Source organism: Pseudoliparis swirei, chromosome 5 (assembly GCF_029220125.1).
Source record: "Pseudoliparis swirei isolate HS2019 ecotype Mariana Trench chromosome 5, NWPU_hadal_v1, whole genome shotgun sequence".
In the NCBI taxonomy this organism is placed as follows: domain Eukaryota; kingdom Metazoa; phylum Chordata; class Actinopteri; order Perciformes; family Liparidae; genus Pseudoliparis; species Pseudoliparis swirei.
The window spans coordinates 13,895,867-13,913,370 of record NC_079392.1 but is presented as its reverse complement, the minus strand read 5'-3'; the positions used below and the strand labels follow the sequence as shown (position 1 = coordinate 13,913,370).

The 17,504-nt window shown below is 41.6% G+C and overlaps 1 protein-coding gene across 1 annotated transcript in view; it reads left to right on the top strand.

Moving 5' to 3' along the window:
- ptprfa (protein tyrosine phosphatase receptor type Fa) overlaps positions 1 to 17,504 on the top strand; it is a 114,504-nt gene that overhangs the window by 39,867 nt on the left and 57,133 nt on the right. Inside the window, exons 7-11 of the mRNA XM_056414274.1 lie at positions 2,061 to 2,178; positions 3,314 to 3,895; positions 5,314 to 5,411; positions 8,196 to 8,452; positions 11,943 to 12,024. Coding sequence (XP_056270249.1) covers positions 2,061 to 2,178; positions 3,314 to 3,895; positions 5,314 to 5,411; positions 8,196 to 8,452; positions 11,943 to 12,024 — 1,137 coding nt within the window. The remainder of the gene's footprint in view (positions 1 to 2,060; positions 2,179 to 3,313; positions 3,896 to 5,313; positions 5,412 to 8,195; positions 8,453 to 11,942; positions 12,025 to 17,504) is intronic.

Below are 17,504 nucleotides of genomic sequence, written 5' to 3'. Positions count from 1 at the left end.
GATTGGCTCCCGTTAAACTAGAAATGTACCTCCTTAATGTAAAATGTTTCATCTGTTCCGTCCTAGGGAATTCATCCCCACAGACTCCGGCTTGCTGTGTGAAAAAAGGCAGATGAAAGACAAACTAGATTATTTTTTTCATTCTCTTTGCCAAATGCATGAACGTTTCTGGCAGCAGAAGTGAAAAGGAACACCACCAGATTAAAATAATGAGGGTTTATAGGACTTCAGTAGATTCACATGAGTCACATTTCCCTCTTATCTTTCCCCTTATTAGCCACACAGAGAAGACACAGGAGGGAGGGAGGGTCGTATCTTAACTTTAGGCTCCAGCTGAATTCTGCCCCGTGCTTGTCTGCTTTTTTAAATGCACAGAAGAACCTTTTTAAACATCCTGTGATGGATACAAAATTGCCATCCATGAAATAATAATTAGAGCGTTGGTTGTCGCTGGAACCCCTGGCTGCTCTGGCAGGGCCTCGCGAGCCCGAGGCTGTAGGCGGAGGCGCCAGTCTGATGGAGGGAGATATAACCTGCTGGGTGTTCTCTGCTGGAACTATCATAACGTACCCACACCTCCACCACCATCCGAGTGCCACGTTTCTCTCATCACAAGCTGCTTCATCTCTGCAGCTGCTCTCCACTCATCACTCACGAGCACCACTAGAAAATAATGCTCTGCTATCTGAGAGGAACGGGCATTTTCCAAAGGCTTTTAATGGACTCCCAGCAGCTGACAGAATGCATGTAGCTGTATTAACGAGGCATGTTTGAGCCGTGGTGGAGCATGCATGAACGTGTGCTCTGTGATGCGTGTGGGCAGATGTTTTCTTAAGGGGACATATCGGGTTTGATGTGCATCTGAAGCGCCTTTGCCTTTGAGTGCTTTCTATATTCAACCCTGCGTGCATGTGTGAGTCATATGGGAATGAGGAGTGTGACATGACCAGTTTATTAGAGCTATATGAAAATAGATGATGATCTTAGTAAAGCTAGGCCTGGTACCTGGTTCATGCAGTCAGCTGAGGCTCAAGGCCGTTTCGGACCAAACTTTTCTGGGGGGCTCCTTGAGGAATGAGTTACCATCAAGGGCCTTTTTCTTTTAATGCAATCACATCGGCCAATAGGAACGCTGATCTCACATTTCCAGAAAGGCACCGTATACATGGTTATTCTGGTGTTGTAGCTAAAAAAGTTATGCAAGATTGTTCTGAGGACTATGATGGTTCCTTCATTCTTGCGGTGCGGACACAATAAAAAGGGAATTCCTAGAACTATGAAAAACTTCTTCCGATCTGAAACCACCTTGCGTCTGCTGTGACTTTCACGACATACTCACTGCAGCGTAGATCCAGTGGACCCTGTGCATTGTGGCGTTAGCATAGTATATTTTCTGCACTCATTGCTGTCACTCCTAATCAATGCCTTACATATTCAGAAAACAATTTCATTCATTTACATTTTTTTATAAATAGAACAACACACATTAATTAATGAATCATCACTTCTGTAAACATGCCAATGTTAGTCAGCTGGCTCATCGCCAACTGCAGTTCTTTGACGTTGATGTAATCTTGTTAAAACCAATAAGGGGATATTTAATATTTACAGACAAATAACATTGTACATATCTTACAGCAAGGAGACAGCAACATGTTGTAAATATACCTCCTGGTTAGTCAAACTTGTCTTCAAACAAATAAGGATGAACTGTCCAATGCTCTCGGTGAAAATCGTTCACAGTTTATAGACTCTCTACCTGCCACCGCTTTCACACGATCTAACAGCACCGTCAAGGACTAGAAACCATGAAGTGCATTCAGGATATTATAGAAGTGCACTCCAGCTTTACATTCACGACCCTCACTTGACTCTTTAATAGTGTTTTGTCACTTACCATGTCTCATTTGCTTTGCAACATGAACTGGCTGACAGCACAATAATGCAACTGAGGCCATTGTCTCGACCTGAATGTTGCCTCTTTCCCTCTGATTCCATTCTTCTCTGTATCCATCCCTCTTTCTTTATCTTCTTTTTCTCTGTCTCTCTCGACCTCACAGGAGGCTGTTGTAACAGGTCTGCTGCCAGAGACGACCTACTCGGTGACTGTTGCTGCTTATACCACCAAAGGCGATGGATCTCGCAGCAAGGCCAAGGTGGTTACCACCACAGGAGCAGGTGTGAAATGAAAGTTTTTACTTTTTGTTCCCCCCCATCTTAACGGTTTACTGTTTCTGACAACCACTATTGTTGTGGTGTGATTAGATTTAGACAAAACAGTGTGGGTTCAAAACCAAAACTTTGTTCAGGTAAGGAAACATTTTTCATCATGCTTTAAAGTAGTGTTAGTCTCTAATTGAATTGTTAACATTTTAATATAATTCACCTCTGCAATTCCTTTTGATTATTGTATCAATATATTTCTAATGGTACCATACTACATACACACATGTACAGTATATAAGGGGGAAATAGAGGTGAATGAAGAGGAATTCTCAATGGTTTTCCATGGTTGTTTTTATATGAATGTGGATCTTTCAGATCAGTGAGAGGAGGGCTGATGGTTTGCATGTTCGTTTGTCATCTCTGACTTTGTCTCAACCCCTCAATGTCTTGGTCTTGGTTTCACTACACTCTGGTCTTGGTCATGACTACAACACTGTTATAAAGGTTATAGTTAAGAGAAAAGCTTTGTTTTGTATTTCTTTATTTTAATTGCTAGCCACAAATCTCCAATTTATTTTAAAGAAGAAGCAAATTGGTTACTGTTGAAATCTCAACTCCGACTGTCCATTATAAACATTAATTTTAGGTTGCAAACTAGATTTCAGAGTCACTTTGACTCACTGTAAACGACACACACTTTTTCACCGTGCCATGAGGGATTGTTTCGACATTATTTGTATGTTAACCTTTGGCTTGTCCTTCCAATAAAGCTTTAGCTAATCTCTCCGCATGTTTGATCCTCCGACTGCTTGTTGTCTTTTTCAAGATGTGATGTATCGTAATAAAACTAGTTACAAAGGGCTCATTCTAAGCTTACCGAAACACAACGATTCTTAATTCCAGGTGATTATACACGAATAAAAGCGTAGTTCTAAATATTTGATGAATGCTGACAATAGACCACCCAAAATGCTACACACTGTACCTTTTAGTTGCAAGTGCACTGAACCCCATTTATAACTAAGGATGGGTTAAAGGGATTAATAAAAGTGTATATTCTTCTTCTTCTTCTTCAAGAGTCATTTTAGTGTACATGTATTGAATGGAGGCGTCTTAAGTGTAATCAAGATATGGGAATGTCTCCTAGTGCCTGGCAAGCCCACTATGATGATCAGCACCACCATAGGGAACACGGCCCTGATCCAGTGGCAGCCTCCCAAGGAGATGGTTGGGGAGCACATGGGATACCAGCTGCAGTATAAGAGGGCCGAGGAGGAGGCTTTCACCATCAAAGACTTCAGGAAGGCAGACGATCATTTCACAGTGACCGGCCTCCACAAGGGAGCCACCTACATCTTCAAACTGTGTGGCAAAAACCGAGCGGGCAATGGGGAGGAGTACGTGAAGGAGATCAGCACCCCCGAGGAGGTTCCCAGCAGCTATCCCCAGAATCTGAGCGTGGTCGGTCTGACCGCCACCTCCACCAACCTGGCCTGGGAGCCCCCTCCTCTGGCTAAGAGGAACGGGAAGATTGTGAAGTACGATGTGGTGTACCGAGATATCAACAGCCAGCACAACAACACCAATAGCACCACAGAAACGCAGATGACCGTCCAAGGCTTGCAGCCAGACACAACCTACGACATCAGAGTCCAAGCCTTCACAAGCAAGGGGGGGGGACCCATCAGCCCCAGCATTCAGAGTCGGACCATGTCCACCTCCATGCCAGGTGAGACTCCGTACATTATTCCATGATTTGGACATTTATTTTCCTGAAACACAGGGAAAAAATGCACGTTTTTGAAATGTTGGTAACCACAAGTGCAGCTTAGCACAATGTGGAGGAAAGGCTGAATACTTTATGAGTAGGTGAGCTTCAGTACTGACCGTAATGAACAGGGAGCTGCTATAGTGGAGCTGGAGGTGCTGGAGTATCAGGTCAGCTTTCAGTCATCCAATCAAAATCCACACAAATAAATGCTAATTGGTACATTTCAACTCTTCTTAAAAATGTTGAACATAAATGAGACCAAGTGCAAAATCCTGAGTTCTTATTGACAAAAAGAAAATGATCAGTCCTTATGTTTTAACAAACATGTACAATGGGGTTTGGTAATCCCCCTACTGTAACAATCCACATATTTTGACTCTCCAGAGGAAAACAGAGTTTGGACTTAATACATAAAAATAATCAAAATGCCCTGATGGATTTAAAAGAGGTCAAGAAGACTTACATTAGTTTATGGAATATGCATGATAGCAATCCATGTTTTGAAAAACACAATTTTAACGAGCCCTGTTTCCTAAAATTGACGTTCCCATAAAACACAGCATTTTCAATTGCTTTTTTAAATTCGGGATACAATATATTTAGGAGTGTTGTTACTGTCCCTCACTAAGCCAGTCGCTGTGTCGGGACATTTGAATAATCAATGAAGTTGCTGCTGCTGTCTGTCATGTAAAATTTCACTCAGCCCCTCTAAAATCAGAAACTGCAGATGAAACGCATTTCATTCCTGCTGCAGCGCGACAACTACAGGTGTTAAATCAACTACATGGAAGAGATCAGACATTCTACAAGTTGTTGTTGGAAACATTAATGTAGACACACTGAAAACAAACGTATAACAAACTCACAGGTCTGCTAAGAGTGTAAACCTAGCTTTATATTTTTGAGCTATTTTGAATTACATTGATATTAGTCCTTGTGTAATTATTGTATATCTCAAATGTAAAGTATAACAAAAAGAAATCCCAGAATGTACATGGTATAAGTAGCTAATTTGTATTCTGGTTATTTGGTGTTTGTTCTATGAAATATATGATTTTATTCCAAACTTGGTTAGAGGTGCCACATATTCACAATTAGATTTTTTTACCATCTAATTTTGTGTGGAATCATTAGTGACTTTTTATATATGACATTCTTTTGATCCAGTATTGATGCATCAAAAATATTTCAGCTTCATTTCATTGCTATTAGTCACCAAATGATTGCTATACATAAATAATAAAATCACTACAATTGAGAAGATACTTTGTCTAAATAATAAATTTACATCGCTCAATTTAGCTTCTACTTTGAATCATCTCACTTGCATCCACAATTAAATTAACCACCTAATAATCATCTAGACCTTCCCTCAGTGTTCACCAAGAACTTTGCCGTGAAGGCTGTGATGAAAACCTCTGTCCTGCTGACCTGGGAAGTGCCAGAAACCTACAAATCCCAAGTGCCTCTCAAGGTAAGATCCTCTCACGCTTCCAGCTGCAGACGGTGAATTTAACAAAATGAGGTTTCTTACTGATAATCTAGAACCAAGTGGTCAGATGTTTGTGAATATCAACGGATATGGCTCGACAGTAGAGACAAAAGACGCAAACCAAGATCTCATTTCATACTCGGGTTCCATATCAAACTGCTTCTGAGACAATAATATGCACCACTTCAGATGGAGATCAAATTATAACTATCCAGTCTGACTGATGATAGAAAAGCATCTGAAGTACGTCCTTCTAAAATCTGACACGGTCCTGAGTTATAGAACACATGGTTTGTCGTTTCATGTTGGGTAGATAATAAGGTTTATTGTACACTGTTAGAAATAAAGCATGTCCTCATGCATGTTCCTTATAGAACCTTTTATAAAAGGACCCCTTAGAGGGGGTTCTACCGAGAACCATCTGTGAAATGTTCCATCCAGAACCCTCTCTGAGATTTCTATCTAGAACCTTTCCATTGTTGAAGGGTTTAATTTAGAACCCAGCCAGGGGAGGGGGTTCCACTGGGAACCTTTTACATTCCAACGGTTACAATTATAACCTAACCAGGGGGTTCTAAGGGAAATCTTTTATATTCAAAGGGTTACAATTACAACCCTAAAAGAGGTAATATGGTTCAGTGCAACCCACATCATTCTTGGTTCCCATCACAGTGTTTGGGGGCTGTCGGCTGGATTGTGAGCATTCCCTTTTTACATCCACGCCTCCAAGAATCATTGAAGAACCTTCATAAGGGGTATTTCAGATGAAAAGTGTCCTTAATAGACCCTTGGTATCACAGAGAACCCTTGAAAAACCATTTCTTCACAAAAGGTTTCTCCAGAGGCAAGGGGTCTATCCTTAAAAAGAACTGGAGCTCTTCAGGAGGAACCCATTTGGAACCCTAATTTCTAAGAGTAAAACCGTAGTTAGGAGGTGATATCAATATAATGTAATCAGTAATACAAACATTTTCTCCATTTATATGACATATTTGAGATATTCTCTGTTGTACTCCCTAACGGAGCAGCTGCAACATAAATCATCAAGAAAATCAATTTGCACCATATTAAACTGCCCGTAGCTGAACTTTATGACTGGCTATTTGTTAAGGGACATGTCCGTCTTGTCACTCTGTGCAGCTCTGATGATGAGCTAAAGGCAGAAACAAAAGTTTATGACCATGGGTCAGCAACTAAATAATAATTACCAAGTAAATCCTACTTTATTTTGTATAGCCCCTTGTAACACAAAACAATGTGTTGTTGTGCTTCATAGAATCAAAACCAGAGAACACGGGACTCATCAAGGTCACTAAGTCTCACAGCACTTTAAAAAAAGACAATAATACAACTAAGTGAACCGAAGCTACACAAAGTAATGTCATTATTTATTAAACTAATAAATATCAATGTATTTTTAAAAAAAAAGTGTTGTCCTTGGAAAGCTGTAACAGCCATCAATAATCACTGTCGAGCACTTAATCCATGTCCTTCAGGAGATTCATGTCAATCTCCTATTTGCATTAAGAACAAAACTGAAGTGCTCCATGCATGATCCATGTTAACAGAACGAGATTGAGAGAAGGGGCATCAGCAGGAGACCGGGTCCATGAGGCAGCAGGCAGGGCCCAGTAGTCAGGAGCGGCTCCAGACACAGCCATGATTCATGGAAACCTGTGAGGGGAGAATGCACAAATACCTCGGGGAAGAATTAGAGAAGAATATCCTCCATTTTTTTTTATTTTCCAGGGAGCCAGAGCAGCTAATACAGGATAAATGTGATCTATTTTCTTAGTTTTTATGAGTACACAAGCTACAGCATTCTGGATCAACTGAAGGAATTTAAGAGACTTATTAGAGCAGCCTGATAATAAGGAATTGCAGTAATCTCTTTGAGACAAGATGTGTCCGATTATTTAACTATTACGTAGGTGAAAAGGGCAGTTCTTTATGTGGGAGTTAAAGGACAAGTCGTGGCGACTGTGGGTCAGTGGTTGGCAGGTCCGTCTTTCAATCAGAGGATCGACTGTTCGATCGTCGACTCTAGTTGTTGTGTCCTTGAGCAAGACACTTAACTTTTTTTAAGCGTCAACTAAATGAAATACAATGTAAAATTCATGATCAAAGATAATGCCGAGGGATGCCAGAGCAATGCCGTCTACAGAAACCACATCACCAGATAATTGATCTCTAAGGTATTCTAGGCCGAGTAAAATAACTTCAGTTTTGTCTGAGTTTGACACCAGGAAGTTGCAGGTCATCTATGTTTTTATGACATACTTGAAGTTTAGCGAGCTGTTTGGTTTCTTCTTGCTTGATCGATAGATATAATTGAGTATCATCTGCATAAAGTTAATGGAGTATTCCCTGATAATATTCCACAAAGGAAGCATGTATAAGGTAAATAATATTGGTCCAAGCACAGAACCTTGTGGAACTCCCTGACTAAAGTTGGTGGTCATGCAGGCTTTACCATTTACAAATCCAAACTAAGATTGATCTGATAAATAGGATTTAAACCAACTTAGTGCGGCGCCTTTAATGCAAATTGACTGATCCAGTCTCTGTGATAGGATGTCATGGTCAATGGTGTCAAATGCAGCACTAAGGTGGAACAAAACCAGGACAGAGATGAGTCCTTTATCTGATGCAATTAGGTGGCCATTTGTATTTTTCACCAGTGCTGTCTCTGTGCTGTAGTGTTTTCAAAATCCAATACAATCAAAACTGCATGAGTGTTCTTAAGAAACTTCATCCTGTCTTCAGATCCTGTATAACCAGCAGAGTTTGGAGGTTCAAGGCAACCTGAAGAGGAAGTTGATTACACAGCTCCAGCCGGATACGGATTATTCCTTCGTGCTTATGAGCCGGGGGAACAGTGCCGGCGGCCTCCAGCAGCAGGTTTCCACTCGAACAGCCCCAGACCTGCTGAAGTTGAAGCCAGCTCGATACCAACACGATGGGGAGGATGGAGGCAAAGTGACCATCAGTTTGTCCAGGGTGCCTCCTGAAGCCCCTGTCAGGTGCGTTTGGTTGTCTGAGTGGAAACCATCTTGAAAAGATAAGGGCTGACTCGTGATTTCATGGGTGCTCTGAGATGTCTTCTCTCCTCTTTATCAGTTTGAAAGTAAATAGCTGTAATAATTATTTAATTGTTTAATGTTAACCACTACTGAATTCTTAAAGGACATTTTTTTTTTTTACCTGGCTGTCACATCAGTGTTAATGTTACCCTGCCGGCATTGGCCACATGGACCAGGATGCATTGCGTTGGGGCCCAAACACAATGTTAGGTGACAAAAATACTCACTAAATTAAAAGATATATAGTAATGTGTTCATTTCTAAAGATACGTATTTGTATATCTAAATGTGCTCAAGATTTGACAAAGATATTTTAATGAACAGTGACACAAAACAGATCAGTTTTTTTTTTAATGTAAAAGGACCAGTAAAAGTTCAGAAAAATGTGGTTAGGAAATCTGACCCTGAATACATTAAAGTGGGGATTCATGATGGCAGGCAGTGATGCTGAACCAACAGCACCTGTCTTGAATGAGATGAGATGCTGTCAAATGAGGCTCCAGAGACACTGCACCACAACCTGGATGTGTTTGCAAGCCAAATAATGATAAGTTAATGAAGGGGAGGGGCTTCAAGCACAACAGAGAGTCATCACCACTGATGGCACCATGAATTGAATTTATGCAACTGCTATCTGGCTCTTCTCAAGATCCGAATCACCAAAGACGTGTTGATACTACAGCGCAAACACGCCTAATGTTTTGCCAGTTTTTGAATCCAAATGAAATAATCCAGGTGGCAAGTTATAAATGTGCCATCTCAAGAGAAGATTGTTTTCACACACACAGTCACATACAGTGAAATGAAAGTGGTGCTCATCAGTAGGAATGTGCAACAACAAGTACACAAGTACATTACAAAAAAAAACAACAAACACATACAAGTGTGTGTGTGTGTGTGTGTGTGTGTGGGTGTGTGCCTAAGAGGGGCAGTTGTGGTGTATGGGTGGGGGGGTGGGAGGAGGTCGGAGTTCACAATCCTGATGGCCTGAGGAAAGCATATAGGAATGTGCTCATTACCTGTCGTGCATGTCAACCTCCTGTCATCTGCATTAAGTACGGAGCTGAAATGAGGACATGGTTAGCTTACCAAAGCATACATACTGTAAGCATGCAATTGTCAAATATGACAGGTAGGTGAGCTGTATTCATGTAACTCTCATGACACAACTGACATCATGTCATCAACAGTAACCATTTTACTGTGACTGTGTATGGCTATTAGAGCTAATCTTTGAAAAGTTTGCATAGAAAGGAGCCGATGTTGCACTAAATCTCTGCATCTATAAAACCTACCATTAGCACAGGAGCACCAAGATAGTTGCTCGGCAGCACAGGTGTAAGTTGCCTTTCATCCTTTGTGGGTGCTTTGTGAACTACACTCTCCTCTTTTGGCTTATTTGTGCAGGATTAGTGGTCGCAGAAGCAGCACAATCCTTTTGTGAATTCTTCCCTAGGTGTACGAGCAGTGTGAAGACCTTAAAAGGCCTCTCGGCGCACAGCAGAGAGGCTAAGTCAAGCGGAGACACACACACGATGCACACGGACAATGTGTGTTGGAGTAAATCAATAGCTCAGCTTGTCTGCAGCCATTACAAGCCTGGTTTATTTACTTCGTCTTCTGTGCTAGCCCGTTCATAACCAGCCAATTATCCGCTGCAGCAGAGAGTTCTTTCAGGTCAGAGTTTCAGAAGCAAACTAAATATTCATTCCCACAACACAACAACGCCATGATTATAACCACATGGCCATGCTAACAATAACCCTGGTGCCCTTCCTGAGCTCTCTCCTGACACTAAAAAGCAATTTATTTAAGTGTTGAGCTTTTAAACTACAGTTGATCAAAGAGAATCCCAAATGTAAAGGCTGCAATTCAGTGGAAGGTTACTTTTGTATTATTACCCAGCTCGATCGAGGAGACAGGCGCTGCAAATTACTTTGACTTAATTGTGTTTCAAGTGTTTGTTTCTCAAAAGAAATTGCCCACATGTCGGCTGTAAAAAGAGAAGTGGGTCTGATGGAGAAAACAAAATAACTAATACTATTTCTATATGAATGCCTGACCCAGACCTTTTCATTAGCAAACATATCCCATCAGTGTTAGGAGAAGAGTAGACATGAATATATAAAGTCTGTAAAAGATATTTGAAAACATTGTAAACATAACCGACAGATGACTGAAATACAAGGGCGTGTACATCCCATTGACAGGCATGAGAATCCCTCACCTTTCGGCGAAATTCGCCGTTTTGAAACCAAAATAGGTGATTTACGTGAATCGTGTAGATCCGAAGAGTTTTTGTTTTGGGGTAGGGGGGGGTCAATTGGCCGGCCGGCGTTTATGAGATTGGAGTGGGACGCGGAGAAACTGTGAAGTGTTGCTCTTCGCAATAAAACATCTTTGATGGACGTGTCGCGTCTCGGCGAATCAGCGTCAAGATGTCTTCAGCGTTTGGTGGTTTAGGTTAGCTTGAATGTTAGACGCTACTTCTGCTGCTGTCGCGCTGCACGGTGGAGCGATGCTAACAAAGTACCCGTACGTTAAGAGCGATGTGATTTAGCATATTTTTAGTCTCAATACTTAATTAAAAGAGCGATCAGAGCGCACGCGCTGCTCCGTGTCAAGTTGTTTGCACGCGCAGCGCTCACAGCGAGGGGCCTTAAGTGGCGGAATTTTCGGCTTTAAAAATAAAAATAAAAAAAGATGCCAGAAGTGAAATGTTTAAGTTCAGTCTGTAAAGTTCTGTAACTCTACAGCTGCTCTTCCTGATGAACTCTGTATCCTCTGGTCAGAGACTAACGGCCTCATAGTGTATCATCAATGATCAATGCTATGATGGCTCCATGTAGTTTCATTAATATCTTGCTGTATTAATACTAATATTACTGCTATTTGTTAAGTGTTGAAAAAGTGAACCATACAGATATTTTATTTATTACTATTATAGATACATATACCAGTATCGTATTTATGGTATACTGTTTTTATGGTATTGTATCATGATATTTATGGCAGGTATGGTATAGAAGATCGTGACAACCAGGTAGAGGCAGAACAGACTCGAGGAACAGACTCATGGCTCAGCAGAGCACAAGACTTGAAGACTTGTTCACGCCAACAACAAAAAAAGGAAGTTGGTTCATGAATTACCATATTATACACAATATTACTATTATTATAGTATTATAGGGCCCGATCACTGACTTGGTGTCAGAATGGAGGACCTATAGATTATCATACAACGTCCAACATCGATGTTCGTGGAAGTCACCACCAGCACCCCCGCGCGCCTATCCTCCTCACCTTTTTCACCCCTGACCCGTTTTCATGCCTGCATTGAAGTGGTGTGTGTGTGTGTGTGTGTGTGTGTGTGTGTGTGTACACAAGGCATATGGTGTGTAACGCAGGTGTGTCACTGTGTTTGATACAGGTGCTACTACATAGTGGTTGTCCCTATCACCCCGGTTTCTCTGAGAAGATGGGAGAACCCCGAAGACATGGACATCCATGAGGTGAGTTGACGCGTACTTGTGTTCGCCATGTAAAAGGGACAAAGTCTCCCTCGAGTCGACTCGAGGCCCCTAAAAGCAACTACCAAAAACTCAAACCATTCCATTTTCAACTAAGCTCAGGCTTGGGTGGAGTTAATCACGGAGCAGTTATGACTAATGGTACCTTTTGTTCTTCTACGCCTCAAGTTACAGAAACGTATGGACAATCAGTACATATATCTTTATATAACACATTAATTATCCTCATGTCAAACCTCAATAAACAACACATGTTCACAAACAGGAGGCAATCATCAGCCTGAAACAAGCGATTGATTTATAGGTTTGTGCTTTCAGTTTGCTTGAATCTGATTTCAAAACACTGTATCAGCAAAAGTGCTGAAAAATCAGCACGAGGCATATTTTGTGTTTATCGTTGCGCCCCAATGGAAACCGTTCTGAAAAAACATTTGCAAAGCAACCTGTTTGGATAAAAACCTACATTTTAATTCCACTTTGTTTGGAAGCGGTTTATTGGCAACATTTCCGAGACTTTCTTCCATGCTGCATTTAAGTTAACTCAACAAATGTTTGATCCGTAGAAGCGTGTGAAGCCAAGCAACGATTACAATTCAAATTTGCATTTCCGACCTCTTTGTGTGGACACGCCCACATGCTTTAGACACGCATGTGAAACATGCTGGTAGAGCGTGTGATGCAAGGAAAACAGGGAACTGCTCGTGATAGCAGGTAAAGCATAGTTTTCACTAATTATATTAACAATGGTTCTGTTCTATCCGAGTGTCCCGATAAGCTACAGCAGTGTAACAGTGAGCCAGGACCCTGAAACCCAAGCAGCTTGATTGGAATACAGCCAGAGCCAGCTTTCATTACATCATTTTCACCTGTGTTCTTCCTACTGTGACATGACAATATGTCTTGTGTGTCTGTTTACAGCACGGCATGATAGTATTGCATGGTATTTGCTGTATTGCTTAAACTAAACTCACAGCCACCAGGACTACATTGCTGAAGCTCCCTCAGCAATGAAAACATTGGGTGGGCTAAACATGCTGACGATCACACTATTCTGACAGCCCTTCTGTTAGGAGGACTGAAAATATAACACTTGAAATCGCTGATGGGCATGGGGAGGTCATGGGTCATCACATTTTATAGGGATCTTCCTCTGGGGACCATGCATAGGCTGAGAGACTGTTTAGAGCAATCAGCTTGTTGTGTTGTGTAATATGTTTGTATGATTTTGTTTTTGGCTTAAAGAGCTAAAGGCAAGGCAACAGGATTAGAACAATACATGATGCTTCATGATCTAAGGACCCAGAAGATTTATGACAGTCTGACCATCAAATGTTGTGTGTACAAAGTTGGTAATGGAGGCTAGTGATGGCACCAAAGAAAAGTTATAAAGTATATACAGTGAAAGCGTTGCAAGGTTTATTGATGTTGTTCAATTTGAGGAGGATCTGGCCAGAGGTGACTTATTCTAAATATGTAATGGTGGTGTCACAAGAAGGCCGATCAAGGTTCTTGCAAGTCTGAAAATTCTGCTTTGATAAACACTACCTTGATTATGGACCTGCAAAAGATATCTCCAAAAGTCCAACATACTTTTACTCAATCATATTTAACTGTGTATTATTCATTTTAATATATGAAGCTGAATCTAATATGGTGTTACCATTCCCACAACTCTAATCGTCTCCTACTAGGCTAATAGCACTGGCCTTTTACTGGTCAACGCCTCCTTCTATTTGTTAGATACAAAAAGTGATGTTTCGATTTAAAAAATGTATTCCCCAAAATATGAATGGGCAAGAGTTACATTTGAATGTTCGGCAATGTCGATAGAAGGATCAGCAACAGATCTCTTTTGCTGCAAATGTATATACTGTTATTACCGCCTGTCGGTGAAAATCCATTAGCCATGTGTTTCGTGTTTCACTTCCAAGTGCTTCTAACCTGCAGGTGAACAGGCTGCTCTTGAGGCCATTTACATGCGCAGCCTCTAATGAGCAACTGCACTGGATTGTGCTCCCCAGAATCTTTCCTGTGTTGAGTGGTCATTGCATTTATTACTTTATCTGAAGACAGTTGGAACCACGCCCCAGTTATGAGCATAGTCACTAATTTTCTCTCCGGTTGCATTGTGGAAATAAAAAAGGAAATCGTGTCCCATGAATACATCTATGGAAAACTTAAGCAGATAATGGCCTACAGCCATGGAGGTATCTTATTATCTAAATCCTCCAGTTTCTCCTCTGGATGTGTGTCCTGATAGACATCAGTCTCTCTTGATAAATAGTATGCATGTCAAAGTGTTGGCAAAGTGTTCACACGTGTCTTGTGAATACAAAGATATACATTTGATAACTTGTTATCAGTATTAGGGGATAAGGCTTCACATATGCCAGGTTTGTTTGCTGTAGTCTTGATAGTTTTTTTCGCTCTACTTAAGAGGAAGTAGAACGCCGATGGGCCAATTCACAAAGAACATCATTGCGGTTGATGATAGCACCATGAATTACCGTCTCACGGTCTGGATCACAAAAGGTCTGCTAATCATATTAAAGAACAAACACATCCATACAGTTTTGCTGCTGCGTGTAATTTGCTGATTTTGATTGAAATTAGAGGCAGAATCATTCCTTACAATTCCCAGCAACAGGCCATGAGTGCTGAAAAAAGTCAAGGCGTGACACCCCTTATAGATGTGCTTTGGTTACCAACAACTCTGTGATTGCATTGAGGCTCACTTGCCTAGAAAGGGGATGATTTTGCACCAAATATCGGCATAATACCTCATTAATATTCAAGTGCAAACAGCACAGGAGCAGAGAGAGATGCCATTTGCTTGGCAGGAGAGTTCGAGCTGTGTTGTCTCCCTTTGCGGGTACTTTGAGGTCACAGGGTTTATTTTTGTCTTATTTGGGCAGGTTTAGCAATCCTTTGTTTATCCGCCCCCGAGAGCAGGCAGATCGAACGCAGCGTCAACACTTCCCACAAGGATGGATCAACTCCATTCTATCGTCAGTGTGAATGCGTTTACCGCCTCCTTTGATAAGTTTTACCTTTTGGTTCACCAAAGGGAGTGTGTCAGTGCAGGGACTTTCTGGCTTGAATTTGTTGGGTGGAATTTAGCATTTAGATTAAATAAATACAGGACAGGTCTCTGTGAGATTGGTGTGATTCCACACCCAGGTCACAGCTCATTGATTTGAGTTATTACAGTCAGCAAACACATATGGAATAGATTATTGAGTGGATTAGAAAATATGCAGCATTAAATTTGGCTGCCAGGCTCTGACGTTGTCTCTACCTAAAAGTAAACACTGAGCTCTGCACCGCAGGGCGTGAGGGGTGACGGTCAGAGCCCACAGGCGGATGCGGAGTTGGAGTTGGGGCGTTTAAAATGCTCCATGAACAGCAGCAGACAACATGGCAGCAGGCCTGCAGAAAGAGAGTGTACAGAGCACCATAGGGCCTTCATAATTACAAGGATGCATTGCATATATGTGCTAGCGAGAAGAGTTTTTTCATGCGATTGTCCAGATATTCTTTCTTTTAATGCTGGTTGAGTGGCCTTGGAGCTCGTTACGGTAATAGTGATACTCATTACCCAGCGAGATTGGAAAGAGATTCACGTTTCTACATTTAAACCCGTGGAGCCAACATTAGCAGAGTACGTTAGCACATTAACCCAACTAGCGATAGCACTAGTTAATAAATGCTACGCTCCCGCCTGTTTGTGTTTATTTATGCTGCGTTCTGGACAACTATGAGGTTGTAATTTTAACAGTTGACCCAAACGCAGACCAGGGAGTTGAAGGGGAAAGTAGTTGATGGTCAGGGAAACAGAAAGGAACAATCGGGGAATGGCGAGGGAATCCAGGGAGGGAGTGGCAGACAGACGAGGGGAACGGATAACTGTGAGAACAGAAAAGACAGGGTCAGAGGCAAGGTAAACAATCTCTGAAGTAAATTGTCAACAGAGCAGCCACTACCAGGTCAGCTAAGGCAATGAGTGGCTGAGGAACCGGTAGATACACAGCAGGGTGATTAGTGGATTGAAGCCAGCTTGTTTGCCTGAGCAGGTGAGGCTGGTGTAATCAGGGAGCCAGGACGAGATCAGTCTGGAGCCACGCCCCCACCACACACACACAGTAGAGGCAGGAGGCATGGCTTGGCCGTGACATATTTTTGTCGGAGGTTTGCTATCTTCGAGTTCCGAGTTGCCATGAATGCAGCATCAGTCTCTGTGCTCTTTGCCACGTGGAGTTGTGTTTGCGTTGTGGTCGGCCAATACAAAAAGTGCTGCATCCATCAAGTGTAATGGATTAGATGAAACATGACATGTTCAGATCTTTATTAAGGCTCAGCTGTGTTAAGAGTGTGATCCAATATTCCTCTCTGGAGCAGTGAGTTGATAATGCCACCACCTCCAGGAGAGGGAGACATCTGTTCTATTCCCCAGAGATTTAATGAGGCTGCAGAACATAGTGCTGAGCATGAGCATAATCCATGTTTTGTGTGTGTATTGCAGTTTTGTGTTGAGTCCTGAAATGCTCTTTTAGTTTGCACAATGTATGTGTTTTACCCATACATGGACACAAATAAGAACATGTGCACATGTGGGGATGGGGGGGGGGGGTCTTTAGATTAAGTCAGTGACAAATGTGTTTGGTGATTTTCAAGTTTCAGAATGAACACATTTCTCAGATTGTGATCAAGGGAGCTAAATATAAGATAGGGGAGGATATTTGCTAGAAAAGTTGTGGTCGCTCTTCTTCACAAACAGGGATTCCTTGCTGAGGAGTGTCCCCTACGTTAGAAGCACCATTATTTTAACAACTTTGGACTGGAAACCTGGAACAGTACTGCAGTTTCTATTCACTCTCAATATTTGTCCAGTTGGAATATTGCAGGTGAGCTGTTGTTGTTTTTCCTCAGCTTTGTTTTGCTGTAAATCCTAGTCTCAATAGTATTGTTGTTCCCCTTGTTACACGTTAAGTGTAGAAATTGGCAAACTTTAATGCTGATCTATGGTGAAAGAAAGATTGTTAGTAGCACAATTAAAAAATATCAGCAAATGAGTCTGCTCTTCTCTATAGCCTCTCCATATGACCAGGATAGCACAGTGTATTATTTCCACAAAGCATCTTGGACATACATGCGTCTTGCGTTAGGAATGACGATGATGCAAAAGCACTGTTCATAGCACAAGATTGCAAGTAATAGGAATCCAAATACTTAATGGTGCAAATCAATTTTGACCGGGTTCGTAGGAAATCATTAGGGGGTGAAGAATTGAATTGGATCAGAATTCAAAGTTGCAGGATTTGGACAGGATCAGCAACAACAAAAGTCACATATCAGAAATAATATGGGAAGAACCCATCACTGTCCTCTGGCCTCCATGTGGAGGTCGGAGCGTGAAGCTCCAGCACATGATTACTTTCTGTCATGTTATGTTGTGTCAAGTT